The sequence below is a fragment of the Suncus etruscus genome, chromosome 10 (genome assembly GCF_024139225.1).
Source record: "Suncus etruscus isolate mSunEtr1 chromosome 10, mSunEtr1.pri.cur, whole genome shotgun sequence".
Taxonomy (NCBI): domain Eukaryota; kingdom Metazoa; phylum Chordata; class Mammalia; order Eulipotyphla; family Soricidae; genus Suncus; species Suncus etruscus.
In genome coordinates this window covers 71,628,185-71,648,743 of record NC_064857.1, presented here as the reverse complement: position 1 = coordinate 71,648,743, position 20,559 = coordinate 71,628,185, and the positions used below count along the sequence as shown (strand labels likewise).

General features: G+C 44.2%; 1 protein-coding gene across 5 annotated transcripts in view; it reads left to right on the top strand.

The window, feature by feature from the left end:
- Nucleotides 1-20,559, top strand: part of NEDD4L (NEDD4 like E3 ubiquitin protein ligase) — a 288,404-nt gene that overhangs the window by 152,498 nt on the left and 115,347 nt on the right. For all 5 annotated transcript variants that reach the window (XM_049782053.1, XM_049782051.1, XM_049782050.1 and 2 more), the window contains 3 exons: nt 5,013-5,094; nt 8,634-8,672; nt 10,875-10,928. In XM_049782053.1, coding sequence (XP_049638010.1) covers nt 5,013-5,094; nt 8,634-8,672; nt 10,875-10,928 — 175 coding nt within the window. The remainder of the gene's footprint in view (nt 1-5,012; nt 5,095-8,633; nt 8,673-10,874; nt 10,929-20,559) is intronic.

The window sequence follows — 20,559 nt, the reverse complement described above, 5'->3', positions numbered from 1 at the left end:
GCCATCAGTCCTGGAAGACCTGAGTGGGCTCTAATATGCGTGATGAAGATGGGCTCAGTTCATTTTTGAAGAAGCTGCTGTAATCATTTAAGTAAGTTCTGTATGATCGGGTTATTAGCATTAAGGGAAGCAGCAGTTATTACATGACATAAATTTACCACATACAAAGAACCAGAAACTATACTTATGGCTTCAGATACATTTTCTAATAGGTAAATTATCGTTGATAATTCAACTTTTGTGCAGATTTATATTTGGTATCTATGGTCATATTAATGTTGTCTCCAGTTATTCCTCCTTTTCCATTTTGGGATCCATCGATGTAAAAAACCTTGGCATTGGGAATAGGGAAATCCTGAACAATTGAAGAAATAACAAACTGAGTTTTCTTTAAAAAGTCCCAAGTTTTAGGGCCCGGAGAGATAGCACAGCGGCGTTTGCCTTGCAAGCAGCCGATCCAGGACCAAAGGTGGTTGGTTCAAATCCCGGTGCCCCATATGGTCCCCGGTGCCTGCCAGGAGCTATTTCTGAGCAGACAGCCAGGAGTAACCCCTGAGCGCCGCCAGGTGTGGCCCAAAAACCAAAAAAAAAAAAAAAAAAAAAAAGTCCCAAGTTTTTCCTGCTGGATAATGGGAGGATATTTCCTGTGAAATCTGAGAGGGCCCTTTGTAGAGATTCATTAAGAGGCAATATTGACTCAATTTTCTTTTTTAGTATTGGCAAAACTACTATATCTGGGTCAAAACCTAGTAAAGATATAGATCTGAGTCTTGCCTTGATAATAATCTCTAAAATCAGTTCCAAGTAGGGGACAACTGAGTGAGGCTCTTTGTTATGTAAATAAACCTATTCCAAAGGTCCTGCCTGTTGTATTAAGGCCCCCTAGTGGGTTTCTATAGTAAGGAAGATTAACAGAAATACCTTTTCTCCTGGGATGAATCTTAAGAGAAACGATTTTTGTAATCTGCCCAAGAAAATGTCCAATTCATTTTTGGCAGCTGTTGTTAAGTTTCTCGGGCTATCTAAGGCAGGGTTACCCTCCAACATTTTAAACAGATTAGACAACTCTGCATTCGGGATTCCTAGTGCAGGGCGGAGCCAATTTATGTCACCTAAAAGTCTCTGAAAATCATTAAGCGTTCTGAGGGGTTTTTTTGATAGAAATTTTTTGTGGACGTATTGACGTCCGGTCCAAAATAAAACCTAAATATTGATACAGTGGCATTATCTGTATTTTTTCTAAAGCTATTTTCAGTCCTGATGTTTGTAAATAGTCAATAACATAAGAGTATAAGTCCTGTAAATCTGTTTCATTGTTCATTGTGAGCAAGGCGGAAGCCACATAACTTATGCCTTTTGTCTTTATGTAAAAAAAAGGGGGGGCAGATGTGGCCCCACCCCCCATTTTTCCTGAGTAACTTGATCTTATCTGCAAGACAGATAAGGGCGGGGTCTTGGAAAGGTTAGATAAGGCTTTGACCAGAGAGGATTAAGGTCTTTTGCCAGGATGGAGGTTGGAGGTAATGTAGATGAAAGAAGTAAGATGCAGGGCTAGGAAAGAGTGGCATTCATAAATGGTTAGTAAAGATGTTATCTCTCTGGAAGCCTGCCTGAGAGTGAGTTCAATACCTGCCCGACCACCTGAAGATAATGACCTACCGGTTAATGGGGGATGGATAGGCCCCGGGCCTAAGGACAAAGGCCTCCATCTCCACCCTCCAAGGCCATCTTAAGGGCTGTTTTTCTACACCACTCCTTTGTCTTTGTTTCTCTCTCCTGGTCCAAAATTCCTCCAGAAAGTTTCTAGGTCCATGGTGGTGGTTGTTGTTTTCTTGGGCCATACTTGTCAATGTTCTGGGCCCCCTCCACCTCTACAGCATACTCAGAGCTGGTGCTGATGATAAGAGATTCCAGGGCTTGAGCTTTTTTTTTTTTTTTTTTTTAGCAATAGCTGGGTGGCTGGAAATAGAAAATTAGTTTCTGTAGCAAAAGCAGCACCATTTTTTCAAATTTCATCTGCTGCAGTGGATTTCTGAGTGTTTGCTTTCAGCTTTCAGAACACTTGCGCAGAGCTAGAGGGAGTACAACAGTCAAGGTTCTTGCCATTGGTGCAGCTCACTCTGCTGTGATCCCTGGCACAGTGGTCCCCTGTACACCATTGGTGCAATTAAACAAAGCCACCACCAATTTTTCTTTCAGCATTGGATTTTCTTAGAAATGAATGTTCTAGATCCCATCCTGAACCTCCTAGATCTTCCAGTTCTTGGGGCTAGGAACTAACCCTGGTTAGGTTAAAGCTAAAGCTTTAACTAGCCCTGGTTAGGGTAAAGCTCTGGTTGGGAAGCTATTCAGAGGGTCTTGAGACACCAATTAGGAGCTGGGGCCTAGCGCATTTTTGTCTTACACCAAAGGTGTCCAGGTCAGGCCAAGCCAGTGGAGCAATGAGATGTTCTTTAATGACACAGCTTTTATAATGACATGGCTAAGAGGCAAAGGCTTGATCTATCTGTTTTTCTAAAACCATAATATTCAAAAATACATATACTAGAGGGCATTGGAGTCAGTTCTATCGCAGAAATCCCCCTCCCACACACCCCCAAAGATATATTGTGAGACCGGAGCAATAGTACAGTGAGTAAACAGCCTGTGTCTTGCATGCAGTCAATCCGGTTCAATCCCTAGCATCCCTCAAGCTAGAGAGGAGTGATTCATGAGTGCAGAGCCTCGAGTAACCCTTAAGTACTACAGAGGGTGGCCCCCAAACAAACCAAAGAAAAAGAGGATGTGCTTTCATTTGAGATACATTTTATGGGGCATAAATATTCTGTGTCTATACCAACATATTTTTCACCTACACTGGATTTCCATTATAGAGGTTGAATGTAGTGCCATCACTCTCATGCCTTTCATTTGATCCCACTTTTTGCTTAAAGAGTCTTACTGTGGACAGAGGAGATGACTCAGCACTGCTGCATGTGGCCCAAAAGAGCATTAATAAATATATTAATTTTATGGCAGATTTATTGTGGGATAAAATAATAGTCAACCCCCATCTTAAAGCATTTTATGGTACCCTACAATCTTGGAAATTATCCTGAAAGTTGCAGAATAAGGGTTAACAGTTCTGGAATAGTCATTAAAGGATATGAAATATATCAAAATAAATGAACTAAAGACCATTAGAGGAGTAAAACTTGGAGGAATGTAAAAGATATTTTATGAGATTTTTTTAGGGTTCCCAGTAAACCAGCAGATTCTTGATTTCATATTGTTGTTAAATGAGTTTTATGAGATTTGAGTGATTCAAGTGTTAGGAATTCTAGAATGTGTGTGTGGACTTAGTATTTCACATAAGATGTCATTTCAGTACATTTCTTATTGAAAGTTTTCAACTGAAAACTAATATTTTTAATATTTTCCCCAGAAAATAATAGAAAATGCGGGACGCACATTCAGGAAACCTGAAATTAAATTGAGACTTGACTAAAATCTGTAATGCTAAGCAGCTCTTTCTGGACTTTTCTGGGCTATGGCTTTTTGTTTGTTCGTTTTAGCTGCTATTCTTTCTTTTTTGTTTTTGTTTATGTTTGGGGCCACACCCAGTAGTGTATAGGGCTTATTCCTAGCTCTGTACTCAGGGATCACTCCTGGTGAGGCTCAAAAAGGATTTATGTGGGGTACCAGGAATCAAACCCAGATTGGTTTGCTGCCTGCTGTATTATATTGCTCCAGCCTCTGGTGCTGTTACTTTAATCTATAAAATCATAGGTGTTTTATCACCACTAAGAAAAATAATTTTTATTCTACCTGGTAAAAATCAGATAAAATATAATTTTAAAAAATTACTTAAAAACAGAAGAATTGGGGCCGGAGAGATAGCACAGCAGCGTTTGCCTTACAAGGAGCCAATCCAGGACCTAAGGTGGTTGGTTCGAGCGTCCCATATGGTCCCCCGTGCCTGCCAGGAGCTATTTCTGAGCAGATAAGCCAAGAGTAACCCCTGAGCACCGCCAGGTGTGGCCCAAAAACCAAAAACCAAAAAAAAAAAAAAAACCAAAAAAAAAAAAAAAACCCAGAAAATTTATTTAAAAAATAAAATAATCTTTATTATTCTACCTGATAGAAATCAGATAAGAAACATTAACATTTTTAGCCAAATTCTGCTAATCTGAACAGAATTTTTTGTGTGATTTTGTCTGCCACTTTCTTTTTATTAATAAAGTTTTTTTGTTTAAGCAACTTTATTTTTTCTTATTATTTTTTATTTTTGATTTACTTAAAGAAAATGCATTACATAGTTGCATAACTGATAATATATTTGTTTTAGGAAGACCAAAAGCAATATGATTTAAAAAAAATAGAAAATTGAAAGAAAAACTAAAGAGATGGAAGAGAAAGGAAAGAATATTTTTGAAAATTATTGAACCACAATGAATTCATTAAAGCACCAGCAGAAAGTTTAGTAAACTCTTCATTTTTTTTAAAGGATAAGAGTTAAAAAAAAAAAAACAGTAATAACGGTTTGAGAGTGGCAATTGTTTGCATAGACCCAGAAAAATATGGGGAAAATGGAGAAAAAAAGCCTTGGTCTAAATACAATGAGACCTTATCCCTGAAATTTTCTTGTATAAGACTGACTCTGGGTTCCAGGCATACTAGGTTGTCCAACCCCTGAATCATTCTCTGTGAACAAAAAAATTTTTATGGCTTTTAATAGTCTCCCTTGTAATCTTTTCAGAATCTCATTAGGAAGAAAACATATTGGCAGATGAAATATTAGTGCAGATTATCTTAAAGGTAGAAGGAGTTTTACAGGACTTTGGCCTTTAAATATTTCTATGGTCGATAGAAACTTCTCTTAGTATATTTACTTGTTGGGTATGTTAAATGTTACTGCTATGTTGGTAGAATTTATATATGAACTAAAATGATATTTGCATTCTGATTTGACCACTTGGTTATATTTCTAGGTGAGAAAAGCAATTCTATTAAATCTGTGTATTTTCCTACAGCGATCCATACGTGAAGCTTTCTTTGTACGTAGCAGATGAAAATCGAGAGCTTGCACTGGTTCAGACCAAGACCATTAAGAAGGTAGGTGTGCACCTCCTGACAACTTTAAGTCATTGTGTATCACAATTAAGTTATGTTTTTTTACTTTAGAAGTTTACATCTTTAGGTGGAAATCGTTTTTATTTTAAGCATCCCCACAGCATTAAGTCCCTCCCTCCCTCCCTCCCTCCCTCCCTCCCTCCCTCCCTCCCTCCCTCCCTCCCTCCCTCCCTCCCTTCCTTCCTTCCTTCCTTCCTTCCTTCCTTCCTTCCTTCCTTCCTTCCTTCCTTCCTTCCCCCCTCCCTTTCTCCATCCTTCCTCCCTCCCTCCTTTTCTTCCATTCTTCCTTCCTCTACCCTTTCTCCCCCCTTTCCTTTCTTCCTTCCTCTCTCATTCCTCCCTCCACCCTCCCTTTCTCCCTACCTCCCTCCTTTCCTTCCTTCCTCCACCCTTCCTTCCTCCCTCCTTTCCTTCCTTTCTTCCTTCCTCTACCCTTTCTCCCTCCTTTTCTTCCTTCCTCTCTCGTTCCTCCCTCCACCCTCCCTTTCTCCCTACCTCCCTCCTTTCCTTCCTTCCTTTTTCCTTCTTCCACCCTTCCTCCCTCCTTTTCTTCCTTCCTTTCTTCCTTCTCCACCCTCCCTTCCTCCTTTCCTTCCTTCCTCTCTTCCTTCCTCCCTCTACCCTCCCTTTCTCCCTCCTTTTTCCTTCTTCCCTCCCTCTACCCTCCCACCCTCCTTTCCTTCCTCCCTCCCTCCCTTTCTCCCTCCCTCTTCCCTCCCTCCTTTTCTTCCTTCCTTCCTCCCTCCCTTCCTCCCTCCCTCCCTCCCTCCCTCCCTTCCTTCCTTCCTTCCTTCCTTCCTTCCTTTCTTCCTTCCTTCCTTCCTTCCTTCCTTCCTTCCTTCCTTCCTTCCTTCCTTCCATCCTTTCTTCCCTCCCTCCCTCCCTTCCTCCCTTCCTCCCTTCCTTCCTTCCTTCCTTCCTTCCTTCCTTCCTTCCTTCCTTCCTTCCTTCCTTCCTTCCTTCCTTCCTTCCTTCCATCCCTTCTTCCTTCCTTCCCTCCCTCCCTCCCTCCCTCCCTCCCTCCCTCCCTCCTTTCCTTCCTTCCCTCCCTCCTTCCTCCCTCCCTTCCTTCCTTCCTTCCTTCCTTCCTTTTTTCCTTCCTACTCAAGGGTTACTCCTGGCTCTGAGTTCAGAAATTGCTCCTGGCGGGCTCAGGGGACCATATGGGACACCAGGGATCGAACCCAGGTCCATCCCAGGTTGGCAGTGTGCAGGGCAAATGCCCTACCGCTGTGCTATCACTCCGACCCCTATTTCACATATATTTCTTTTTCTTTTTCTTTCACATATATTTCATGTGAAGGAATTGAAAATCCACAAGGAAACAATACGCTTTGTAGTATTGGTAGGCGCAAAAGGACTGCTGGGTGAACTTGAAACAGGTCCTACCTACCCAGGAAAACACCACAGTTGCTTAAGCTACCAAAAACATGCCTCTCTTTTTATGGCACCGTTTGTGTGTGTACATGTTTGAATTCTCTACATTTCAGGTCTTTTTTTTTTTTTTCTCCATGAGATTTGTTTTTCCCAATTTAATCTTGGGCTACCCATCCTTGTGTTTTCATAGTTGGCTGTAAAATAGAAATGAGGGTGTACTCTAGCTGGGGTGCCTTGTTTTCTATCTGAGACACTGTTCTTACCTCTGCTCTCCTGATGTTGCAGTTGATGGGTAACCTTATTTTTTTCCACCCCTGGCTACCTTTTGGGGGTAGTGTCCTGGGGGTTAGATAAACAGTTGCTGGAGAGCACTGGTGGTACCTCTGGAAATGAATCCCTAACTGCCATAGCAGCAGATCCAGCCAGCTGGTCTCTACCTGGCCTGAAGGGAATGTGTTTGGCAAACAGGCTGGTGTTGTTAGGAGTGAGTGGGGAGGATCCCTTTGAAGGATGGGGCCATTGTTTGCTGTTGGTTCCATTTTCTGCAGAGCCAGCTGGGGGAGGGAGGGGGCTGATGCCTGGTAGGAGCAGAGAACCGAAGCTGGCCATTGATTGGGGAGGCCCGAGCTCGTGGTTGTTTTTTTTTTTCCCCTTCTGAGGAAAGGTCCCCCCCTCCTTCGGCTCCACACCGAGGAAAGGAGGAGGGCGTATCTGGGCAGCCAGCAGCCGGCTGGTTCTGCTCTCAGCGCCAGACTCGGGTTTGTATCTATCTCTGTGCGATGTGCACTGCCACTGCGGCGGTGGTAACCAGAGGCGTGTGCCGGGCTTTCCTGGTGGCCCCATGCGTGGTCCTTTATGTGCTCTGTGGTCTCATGTTGCTGCTTTTGTGTCTCGCCTGCCATTTGTCTCATCCCTGCTGCAATTGTTTCTGGGAAGCTGGACCCCAGGAGCTCCACACAGAGGCAGACACCTCTCTCCTGCCTTCCTGGGTCCTTCATCCTCCCATCCAAAGACTTCCATCCATAGCTTTCCTGCTCGAACTCCAGATCCCCTTTATTTAGAACTGGATTTGAGGGGTAGGGAAAATGCTGGTTTTGTTTTGTGGAGTGCTTCTTGATTATTTTGTTGTTTTTGTTGTTCTTTTTTCCTGATGCCAGTTCCATGTTGCATGAATTATCCCGTGTTATTTTTCATCTTGCATTGGGTACCTTTTTTTTTTCTTTTTCTTTTCTGCCTTCCTGCATTGGTTGAGGGACAGAGAATGACAAAGGTAAATGCCATTCAGACTGAAAAATATCTGTCGCCTTTGGTGAGATGATTTTTTTAGGCTCAGCGATCGAGAAGTGATTTTTTTCAGAGCTGTGTGTATGTCAGGGCATGAATGTGTGTACACGCATGGTCTGTGTGTTTTCTCTTATAGTATCATTGTCCTCTTAATTTCAAAGGACATTTGATCATGCTAAGGGCACGTGTATCCTTTGCAGGTTCTTGTGAGAGTCACATTTAAACAGATAGAGAGATGGACAGACAGATTGAAGAAAAGATGAGCATCTTTAAATCTGGTTATTTTGGGTAAAATTTTTAAAAAAGGTTACTTTTTGTTTTTAAGTGCCATTTCTTTTATTATTAACTGATCACCTGTGTCCTCTATAAGGTACAAATATTCAAATTTTAATATTGATATAAACAGGGAATGCTTAACCCCTTTTTGCCACTGGCTTCTTGCTTTCCCAAATGAATTGGAGCAGATTGAAGGGCATGAACAAAGTTCATACCCTTCTTGATAGAATCATTTCATCTGTGCCTTTTTTAAAGGGTATATTTATGTTTTCATAAGGATGACTGTCTGTGGGCTCCTGACATTTTTCCCTTCTGTTTGCTAGCATGCAGTTGATGGTTTCTTATCTATGAATCACCTGCTTCATAAATACATTCCCACCCAGTTCAGTCTGCTTTACTGCTTTATAGACTCATCTCAAATAATTGGCTAAATGCTTCTTTTATTGCCATTTGAAAAATCTCTTTGCTATTGTTTTTTTTTTTTTAATCAAGAAAGGTGTTTTGAAAAACTGCTTAGACTGTGCTGTACTATTGTTAATATTTCAAAGCCTGTAAAAGATATCACAAGATAATTTCTCTTCCAGACGCTGAACCCAAAATGGAATGAAGAATTTTATTTTAGAGTAAGTTTCTCATTTGGGGGGTACTGACTGTCTTGATAATTAGATATATTATCAAAATAGATTCATTTTCTAAAAAGCCATTTAATAGGATATAACTTTATTTTTTATTTTAAAATAGTGTGATCAAAACAGTGGCTTATTTTTATGAGTCATAGACACTGGATCGCTTTCAAGATAATAAAACTGACTGAAAAGAACCCCAAAAAATCCTAAGCATGTTCCAGTTAGTAAAGAAAAATTTGTGATTCTGATATGTGAGTCTATGTAGACAGGGTAAAATTTCTTGTGGAGTTCAGATATTATTGACATTGGATAATACTTATATTTTATATCATATCTAGCAGGGCAAGATGTGTCCTTTACAAGATCTTTACAAGATAGAGATATTCAGATGTGTGGATTTTGCTCTTTTTTTTTTTTTTTTTTTTTTTTTTTTTGTAGTGAAATTTTGGAACTCTCAACCTTATCAGCTATTTCATGGTAAAGCTGTTTTGTTTTGTTTTTGTGATTTGGTGTGTGCAGCCATATACAAAAATCAGCTTGATTTGGAGGAAGGCGCCAGATGAGAGCTCCTGTTTGGTATAGAGACCCAGAGCACTGCCTGTTTGAGGGCATCCTGATGGGTCCTGATTCCTTCTCCCAAGCACAGCAGCATTTTCTCTGCCTCAAACTCAACTTGCTTTGATTACAAATCCACCATCTGTTTTCTGTTACTCTTAAAGCTGAAACCCAGCATCGTAGTTTAATACTTGGTGAGGTCCTGTGTGCAGATGGATTTTAAATTACTCGGCGAAGGACTGAAAGGCTGAGAGTAGAGAGAGATTGTTGACCCATAGTGAACTCTCCGGTATAGCTTTCTCTTTATAAAAACTCCGAACGACTCAAGAGTCCTTTCGACCTCACACTTTGGCCCCATTTATACGACTGTGACTAGAACTAATATTTCCAACATCTCTTGCCTACAGATGATCATTCTATTTTTCTGGTTTTATTTTTTTAAATTAAGGCCTTTGTTTTCTTTTTTCTTCTTATCATCCTGGAGTGTCTCCTCCATGATAAAGCAGAATGCATTGGGCAGTGGCCTTACCCTCCCAGCAGTAATAAAGGGCCAAGATGCCTGTCCTGGCTATTCTGGGGGCCTGCCCAGGACCCAGCCCCAATGAGACTCTTCACTTGCTGCTTTTAGACTCGTGACTTCATACCATTCTCAATCCTGAGGCAAAGAGGCTTACGAAGTTCCCTTTGCCATCACCTCTGTCTATCTCTGTGTTGCTGGAAAAGCTACTCCTCCAAGACTGGCATTGTCTCAGGAGTCTATTGCTTACAGAGGCTGTAAGGCCTTGCTTGAGAGGACTGAAGCCATGTCCCAGCCATGGTCTCCCAGGTGCTCTGTGCTGGGTGCCCATGTGGTGACTTGGATACTCGAATCCAAATAGCAGTTTTGACAATGATGGGAACTGTCAGAAAAGAGGCAGAAGGAGCCACAGAGACATTGCTGGGTTGTGGGCCTCTCATATATTCTAAGCTTAGACCTAGAACAAGCTGCCGGGCCTCACATTCATCTTGGAGCCCAGCAGAGCTCTGGGCTTTTGGGTGAGTAACAGAACCTACATGTGGGCTGACAGGCATATACATGCTGGAGCTGCTGTGATAGTGAAACAAGCTTTAAAACATGGATCTGGCACCTTTACCCAGGAGAGAGGCCTGAAAACCCAGCACATAAGAAAGAGCTGCTTTTGTACTTTTCTTGATTTTTGTTAGGCCCAAGATTCCTCCAGGCAGGGACCTTCTGAATATGCAGCTTTGGCTTAGAGGCAAGAAGAGTCCTCCCACTTTTGTTTTATTTTTTCAGTGCCGGGATGGAAGCCATGATACAAGACATCTAAGAGAAAAGCACTGTAGTTGTAGCACTATGCAAGCCAGAGGATGCCTGGTCAGAGGGTACTGTAGGAGATATTTAGAACTCTTTAAAACTATTTAGAAATATTTTGTTTTACCTTAGAAAAGCTTCTTAAGGCTTTTTTTTTTAAATTTGCTTTATTATTAGGCCTATGACAATAGATAAATTAAGAGAAACTTGATCTAATAGATGTGAGTTTTAGTCATCTAACACAGGTAGGTGAGGTGCATTAGAAAGCAGTATTATATTCTCTTGCTTATTTTATTCTTATTATTTCTGAAATTTTACTATGTTTCTTACAGGTCAATCCATCCAACCACAGACTCTTATTTGAAGTATTTGATGAGAACAGATTGGTAAGTGTGGTCATCATTGCTTGAACACTAAATTTGGGGAACGTGTCCTACAAACTATGTTTATGTTGACTTCTGATGGTATTTATGTCCCCCAAAGTTTATATATGCTCCAATTAACAGATTCTTTATAATTCTAATGAAGCTAAGATATATTTTTGTTTATATATATTTATCATAATAAATATGAATAAAGTCACAGTAGATGTCTGGAAAGCCATATAGGGTTTTCTTTTTTGGGGGAGGAGGAGGAAGTCCATACTAGGTGATGCTCAGGACTTACTCCTGGCTCTGTGTTCTGGAACCCTGGTGGTGTTCGGTGGACCATATGGGATGTCAGGAATTAAACCTGGTTCAGCTGAATGCAAGGCAAAAAGCACCCTAACTGCTGTATTGTTGCTATGGCTCCAAACTATATGTTTGTACTCAGCTTTTTAAAATATAAATCTCTGAAAAATTTACAGAAACACCATTAGTTATGTAAACAAAACTTTTGTGGTGTTTGTTTTCACAAAGTTTATAACATATTTTGGTATAAAGGCCATACCAAGTGGCTTTCAGGGATTGGTCTTAGCTCTGTGCTACTTCTGGGGGTTCTTGGAGGGTGCATATGATGTACTGAGATCATATCAGCTACATGGAGGATACTCCTTCAACTCTAGTCCCCAGAGCCTAAATAAAAGTGAGGGGTGCAGAGAAGGTAGTACAGGGTTTAAGGCACATGCCTTGCATGCAGCCGACCCCAGTTGAGTTCCAGGACCACACGGTCCCCAAGCATTATAGGGTGTGATTCTGGAGGTCCTGGCACCAATATCATAGGAGCCTTATATTGAACTACTGTTTGGCACTAAGAATCACTGGGAAGGGCCCAGGGCCTTCTGAGAACCACTCAAGAGCTCCCTCTTCCTCCCCCTAGCCCTCATTTAAAATGAATGGGCCACAGTCTTCTGATCTGGTAAGTCTCTCTGTATAAAGTGTGTCTCATATATACTGTAACCCATTTAGTAGTGACTCTGGCTATCATCTCTGAAAAAACTAATCAATAATATATGGCCAAAAGTGAGTCTATATTTAGTAGGTCAAAGTCAGCTGTGGGTTTTTTTTTTTTTTTTTTTCTTTCTTAAAGTAGTGTTCTCTCAGGGGAGATTCTTAGAAAGCACCTTCAGAGAATTCAAGTCCATCTGAGACCTAATGCTGATGTGAGCTAACTTTTTCCAGTATTGATGGATGGGGGAGGTATGGCTACCTATTTGGTGTGAGGAAGACTTCATTTTAGAAACGGATTCAAGAGCAGCACTGGCCTATCAACGTGTTTGCCAGCTCTCACTAGATTATTGTACAGCCTGTCTCAGAGTCAGGCACCCCACTAGAGTGGGAAGGGACATGAACGTCTGTCTACATTTGGCTTCTGAGGCTCTCTCAGAAGTGCGGCCATCATCTGCACCACTCCAAGTTTCCTTCCCTGAAACTTTGGCAAAACCCTCTTTTCTGTACAACTCAGCTGACACGTCACATTTTTAAAGAGCTTAAGTTTAAGAGGATATCTGCTTTGCAGAAGCCTTGAAATAAAGCTGATGTAGTTCCGTGTGGCAGAGTTGGGGCCTGAGGCCTACAACCCTTCTCTGGCCTCTATGAATGAAGCTGAAATACTTCCATTGGCAGAATTGAGGTCTTTAGGCCTAGAACCCTTTACCAGTTACTCTGGAGAAAGCTGAAATCATTCTGGGTGGCAGAGTTGAGGCCTGAGGCCCAGAACCCTTGGCCAGCCTCTATGGATAAAGCTGAAATTCTTCTGTGTGGCAGAGTTAAGGACTGAAGCCTAGAGCCTTTCTCCAACCTCTGTGGAAGGCCTTGATTAGGCCAACTGGTCTACTAAATATTCACCTTTGTGGTGACAATGGGCTTTTCCACCTTATGATAGATATTGGGAACACACTTTATTTCCTGTGTTTCGTGACCTTCTTCAAATTAGAAAGACATCAGGTTGCCCTCTCATTCTGATTTCTTTCTTTCTTTCTTTCTTTCTTTCTTTCTTTCTTTCTTTCTTTCTTTCTTTCTTTCTTTCTTTCTTTCTTTCTTTCTTTTCTTTCTTCTTTCTCTTTCTTTCTTTCTTTCTTTCTTTCTTTCTTTCTTTCTTTCTTTCTTTCTTTCTTTCTTTCTTTCTTTCTTTCTTTCTTTCTTTCTTTCTTTCTTTCTTTCTTTCTTTCTTTCTTTCTTTCTTTCTTTCTTTCTTCATTTTTTAAGTTTTTTGGGTCACACTCAGTGATGCTCAGGGTTTACTATGCACCCAGAAATCACTCCTGGCAAGGGGGACCATATGGGATGCTGGGGATTGAACCCAGGTCCATCCTGGGCATCTGCATGTGAGGCAAATGCCCTACTGCTGTGCTATTGTTCTGGCCCTGCTAATAACTTTTTCTATGAAAGTATCTGAACTCTTGGTGACTTTCCCGAGACCTCCACATTTTATACAGGAACTGACTAAACACTAGTCCCTGTGGCATGCTGATGATTTCACAGGCATTTCCTGGGAAATAGCAGAAGGCTCTGTCTCAGGGCAGCGCCCTGCTGCCCACCTCACTCCAGACCAAGCTTTCTGTGAGACCCGTAGGCCACTGCTTTGCCAAGCCTCTGAAGACACAGGTTCACCTCAGGCCTTTCTCTCTTTCTTCATTAAGTAGAATATTTCTTCTTCCACTTTAGAGGAAAAGTGGTGGCCTCTGGTCAGGTGTGCTTTAAGTCATGATTCAGTTTTATTTTTTCAAGAGACAATCACAGCAGAGAATATCTGGCCTTTTACAGCCATGGTCAAAAATTGACTGTATCTGAGGTGACTTGGCCAGGGCTGGAGGCTGAACTTGCAAACCCTAGTGGGTTTTGAGGTGAGTCCTGAGCACTGCTGTGGGGAGGCAGGCCTGTCCTGAAAGCTCTGGGTTTGACGCGCTTCCTCTCTCTCCACACCTGGCTCTGCTGCAGGCGGGCTTTGGTTTGGCTCTCCCGAGGCCACCAGTGCTGGTGGTTTTTCTTTGTCAACTATTAATCCTGCTAAGACAATACGTGACTGTCATGTGGCTTGGCAGTTGGCGGCGTTAAACACACTGGCTCCCATGCCCCTCCCAAGGATCATTTCTTTGGCATGGGAAACCCATGCCTTTGGGAAACAGGTGGGGTGGGTGGGTGTCAACACAGGGTTAATCCTCCATCCCCTGGGCACCAGCGCTGTTGACAGAGTCATGCTTTGCGGATTTTAAAATAAATGTGTTGTCAATCTATGCAGATGGTATTTCCCCTCTTATTTTTCACTCCTTCCCGAATAAACCTTGTTGTGAAATTACTGATGTTCCTGGACCATGAAAAATAGTTAAGTAAAGACAGAATATTTTCCCATTAACTATAAAACTCATGACAGGTTTTTGAACATGGACTTTTCATTGGGTCCCCCCCTTTAAGGTTCTTTGTGGTCCTTTGCAAAAAACAAACAAACAAACAAAAAAAGAGAAAGGGAAGTGAAGAGAACGGGAAAGAAGGAAAAGAAATGGAAAAATGTAAATGGAAAAATATCTCATAGTTGTACCCCAACCTGTGCTAATATTGCAGACTTCTTGGAGGACATTCAACTATGTGCAGCATTTTTTGTGCCTTGTATTGAAGCAAAGTTGTTATAAGACCACATAGATGGGTGACACCCTTTTTGACTTTGGGGCTGGAGGATGCTGTTTTGATCCTGTGTGGCAGCTGGGAGAGAGAGAGAGAGAATGCTTTCTCCAGCTGGGTTCCTGGGCTCTGGGACTTCCATGCCTGATCGTATTATGTGTGAAGTTCATACACACCACACACACACACACACACACACACACACACACACACACACACACACACACACACACGGAAAGCTCTTACACACCACACACACACACACACATGGAAAGCTCTTGGTCTGGGACTTCCATGCCTGATCGTATTATGTGTATTATGTGTGAAGTTCATACACACCACAAACACACACACACACACACACACACACACACACACACACAAGGAAAGCTCTTGGTAGCAGGATCTGCCATTGCCCTAGATAGAAGAGCTGTAAATCATACCCCTCGGCTGAGTTGTTTTGTTGCTTGTAGATCACGGTCTAATTATTTTGCATTAAAGGAACACTCTTTCTGTGGGTGTGCAATTGTATTTATAGTGGGTTTTATTAGTTTTCATTTCATTGTGGTAGTACGGCGCTATCATAAATAACAGACTCAGAATATCAGATGCTCTGGAGTGGGTTTGGCGGCAGCCCTGGCATTTCTACGTGTCCCTGCTGGCCAGGGCTGGAGTGGGGGATGACTGGGGGCCGCTGTGTGCCAGGGGCCTTTCCTACAGCCTCAACCACAGTGTGTGTGTGTGTATGTGTGTGTGTGTGTGTGTGTGTGTGTGTGTGTGTGTGTGTGTGTGTGTGTGTATGAGTATGGGAGAGGGAGAGGGAGAGAAAGAGAAGGAGAGAGAGAGAGAGCCTCTGTCAGCTGGGAGAGCTCCCTGCGGGGGCCACTCTTGCCTGATGGAGAAGCAGCAGCTGGGAAGGTGCCGTTTCAGCCTCTTGCTGTTTAAAGAAAGAGGCAGCGAGGGTTGAGCGCAAGGCGGGGACGCTCCGCTAAGCCCACAGGCTGGCATTGGAGGGGGAGCTGGTGGTCATGTGGTCCTGGCCACCCTACCCTCTGTCCCAGTGCGGACGGGAGCTCTCTGCTCTTATCCAATCATGCCTGGAATGCTGCTGGCCACTTGGGTTATTTCTGCTATCTGTCGCGCTCGGGGCCGCAGTGCTAAGGGTTTGGCAAATGGGACACTTTTTCTTGGAGTTTGTGTCGTTGGCTTTTGACTTCCGGCCGCACCGGGCTCGAGGTGGCCACTCGCCCTCTCGCTGCCGGCCCCCCTGGGCACCATGGCCCATCGGCTTCGGTTTCATTTTGGCTCGGGCCGCAGCAACACAGCCCCCGAGTCGGAGATCCTAGACCAGGAGGGAGAAGAGGACTTTTTCATGGCATTCCACACCCTTCCCCGGCGCAGCGGCCCACAGGCGGCCAGTACCACTGACCCCCAGGGCCAGGGCGGCGGAGGCCTGCAAGAAGGCGAAGGCACGCTCAAGCGCAGCTCGTCCATGTTCATCCCGCAGCTCCTGGGCTCCATGGACACGCGGCCCACCCGCAGCTCCTCGGTGCAGATCTCGCTGCAGCGCAAAGCGGCCGACGGGGCCCCTGATGGCACCCCGGACGCGCAGGACGGTGAGGGTGACTTTGGCGAAGGCGCATCGCGGGGCTGCTGCTCGGAGCCTCCCCCGGGCACCCCTTCTTGCTCCCCTCCTCCTGCAGCCCGGGGTGCGGGCCTCCAGGTGAATGGCACGTGTGGCCGCTGGGCGTGCTGCTCCGTGGTGGCTCCCGATGGCCCCGAAGTGGCCGAGCGCAGGGGTGGCCGTGCGCTCCGGATCCAGCACCGTGCCTCCAGCGCCGACGTGCGCCATGTGACGCTCATGCCCTTCGGAGCCGAGGGGCCTTCTGCGGCCGAACCCAGGCGCTGGTCCTTGCAGCATGTGCCAGATGCTTCTGGAAGCTCCGGAAAGCGGTGCTTTGTCTTCCAGCTGCAGCAGCCGCAGCCGGCCCCAGGCGCCCCCGCGCTGGGCAGCGACTTCAACTTTGGTTTCACGGGCACCAAGGGGGACAGATTGGTGAGGTACCCCCGCATTCGATTGGAGAGGAGCACTTCGTACCCCACGCAACCTCGACCCGAGCATGGGAGCCCCGCAGAGGAGCGAGGGTCCCCGGGACACCCACAGACACCTCCCCGGGCCCGCCGGGGACCCCCAGAAATCCACAGAATGAATTCCCTGGAAAGGGGGCCACAGGGCTGCATGTTTAAGATCAGGCAGGATCAAACTGCAGGGCAGCAGCACTTTCGGATCCTTGTGACTCGGGGGCCTGAAGAAGTACCCCAGAATTCCGAGGAGAGTAAGGCCAGTAGCCCCGGCCCCACGATAGCCAGCACCCCGGTAAGTTAGCGCACATAGGTAGGACGTGGCCAATTGGAGCCCAGAGGAGTCGTTCTGCAGCTAGAGGAGCTTCCATCTGACTTGCCCTGCATGGGGCCCCCTGGAAGTTCACTTTTGGGCAGAGTTTTAGGAGGCTGGTGTTGGATAAAGGGCCGCAAAATTTTTGGAAATTAACATTTTCAAACACACCTTGAAGTTTCTTGAAGTCAGAAGGATTATTTTTAAATGCTGAAACAACCCTTCCCTCCATTTCTTAACCCCCTTTTAATTAAGGGTTTTTAAAGAAACGTGTTACTTCCCATTAATTCTGCTAGCATCCACGTATGTTGGTGTTGGAAAGGCATTTATAAAATGCTTGGAAATATAATCCCGTGACACTTTCTTTTCAAAATAATCAGTTCTAATAAAAGTGAGATCATAGCTCCAAATGAATCTCGAGTCTCACTCACTGGAGAATAAAACTCCACGTAGGAAAAGTTGGACCACTTCTTTCTTTCAAATGGTCTTTCTTGCTTTAAAGGGCAAGTATAGTCCTTGCAATATCAACTTTTTATTGGGGGGGGGTGTGGTATCCCGTGAAGTTTTCCTGAACTAGAGCAGTTCCATTTGTTGATGACAAGAAATGTGTTTTTGTAGCAGATGGGTTGATGAGTCTAGGCTGGACGAAAGCGGGTTGGGGACTTGTTAATAGTGAAATGGCCTGGTGCAATTTAACACTACTCACTGGAGTGACTAAGCCGGGATGCTGGATATAGAATAGTAAGCACGCTGTCTCCAGCTGTGGAAATAGACACCCTGAGCAGATTTGGGCCTTTGTTTTCACTCTCCCCCTTTCAGCAAAACAGGGTGCAGAAAGACAGCTGCTGAGTCTGCCAAGGCGTAAGGAAGGCGCCTTCCTACCTTAGGGACTTGTATGCTCCCATCCACTTGCTTTCTGTGACTAGAAACCACACAGCTAGTGAGCGCCTTTCTAAAAGAATAAGCACCTTCTGTTTTGAATTGAATTCTCTTTTCCCGACACCTCTAACCCCCAAGTTTCATGTGATTGCCGTCTGGAGCATAGTTTTATGAAATGAACTCTCCTAGTTTTTGTTGTGACCCTTTAAAAGGATGTGGACATCCGGGCCTTAGTGTAGATCTGTCTTTCCTTTTATATTTTTATTCTCTTGCCTGTGTTAAGAAGTCTTTGCAACAGTAAACACATTCACTAGTCCACTGTTGCTGTGCGTGCATTTTGAAGGTGAAATTGGATGGTCCATGCAAATATTTCTTTTTGTTGTTGTTGCTGTTTCAATTTCTCCTTTTCCTTTCTGTCAGCCTTTTTGTTAATTCTGGTCTCTCTTATTAGGAAATAACTGTTTTGGCATACTTTGAACCAGTACCGTATTGTACAAAATAATGCAGATTTGGTATAATTGTGGTGCTTTTTTTTAATCTTCACGAAATTACTATCTCCACAATTCTAGCCCCTTTGAATAGCACCATTTTAGGGTGAACTCGGATCACTTGTCAGATGAAGGTTGGTGTAAAATTTGTATTTTCTAAAGTGTTGATGATTCCTCAGTCACATAAAGCCCCATTTTCAGACAGGTGTTGAAAACAAATGAATTTATTTCATTAAGGTCTTGGCATTTCTATAAAACAAACAAGTTCCTCTAGTATAAGTACCTGAAATGACAAGGGCTTTTCTAACTTTTAAAGACTCTCAGAGTGAGAAAGATATCTCTTCACATTTTGAGATTTATGTTCTAGAAGTGTTTCTCAACGTGGGTGACACCACTTCCCAGGTGGGCGGGGGGCTCTAGAATGATGGTGGGGGAGTGATAGTTATCTTAAATATGATGGGAGGCAGTTTCTGTTTGCGTGAAGAAGACAGCTTTCCGGGGTGCTGAGTGATTTTTTTTTTGAAAAGGGGACAAATAAGCCAAATAAGTTTGGTGACCTCTGCTCGAATATTGAGCTTTTCATGGAGAGTAAATTCTCGGTTGTTGGGGTCTTTGTTTTTCATTCTCATTTGAGTGTTTTTGTACACACACACACACACACACACACACACACACACACACACATGTGTTTTAGTACACCCCATGCAGGACAGTTAATAAATGGTACAGAGCTCATTTTCTCTGACACAAAATCTTCAAGGAGCCGAAACAAAGCTTGTCCTGGAGCAGAGCTGCCAGCTCCGTTCAGCACGCTGAGCTGAGCGTGTGTCCTCGGCCACCAGGGCGCTAAGTGTGGGTGGCAGCTGCCTGGGCCGTATTTATCTTGCGGGAAAACATTCGCTCAGGCGTCTGCAGTCTGGCTGCCACCGAGTGTTTTTGACATTTCAAATATCCGCCGCCTTGATCAGTCCGGCATTTGGTTCGAGATTTACATGGAAATTGGGTTTGGGAAAGATGACCCCCCCCTCCAAAATCTTTCTTGACTGGGAAAAGCTCTCAGGATAGCATGTACCAATGAGTGTCTAAGCTCTGTCTTTGACGATATTCTTAGGTTTGTGTGTACTTTTCTCCCTGCTTCCCAAACTCCTTGTCCCAGTCGGATAATCTTGATTCTAAACCATGTGAACCAGCTACATTTCTAGGTGAGAAAAATCCTTGGGGTCCCCTAGAGATGCACCCTTCCTTGCCTCCCACCCTGGAGGCCTCTTGCATAAGCAAGAACTGCTTCTTAAAAGTCTTTCATTATCCCAAGCCAGACTCGTTCTGAACCTTACAACTTCCTGCCAGTTGAATTTGTGACAGTGTGTTTGGGGGTTATTGTTTTGTTTTGTTTTTAGTATTTTTGTTTGTTTTGGTTTTGGGGCCACACCTGACAGTACTCAGGGCTTACTCCTGGCTCTGTGCTCAGGAATCACTTCCAGCAGAGCTCAGTGGACTGTATGGGGTGCTGGGCAGGGATCGGATTGAACTAGGGTCAACCGAGTGCAAGGCAAGCTACCTCCCTGCTGTACCATCATTGCTTCAGCCCCCTTGTGAGGTATTAATAGTCCTCTAATGAGTCACTTAGAGATGTTCTGAACTTGGTTTTACCCTGGTTTGCGGTTTTGGTTTTGTGTAGGAGCTTTTTGCCTTCAGCTGTGGGTTTTACACACACACACACACACACACACACACACACACACACACACACACACACACACACACACACCCTGCGGTTTGGTTTTGTGTAGGAGCTTTTTGCCTTCAGCTGCGGGTTTTACACACACACACACACACACACACATACACACACACATACACACACACACACACACACACCCAGCAGCAGCAGCAACAGCTCAGCTCCTACACACACACACACACACACACACACACACACACACACACACACACAGCAGCAGCAGCAGCAGCAGCAGCAGCAGCAACAGCTCAGCTCCTGCCAGCATCATGCCCCTTTCAACACCGTCTCCTTCTCAGCCACTGCATTTTACAAGCTCCAGGCTCTGGTTTCTAATATCATGGAGTGCACAGTGTTGAAGGGGCATCTCACCAAACCCTGGATACTTAGGAATTCGAGGGACCACTTAGTTTCTGGCTGGCTGAGCTTGTACTGTAAATACAGGGAGGATGGCCCTTGGGGGTGAGTTTGTGTGTGCAG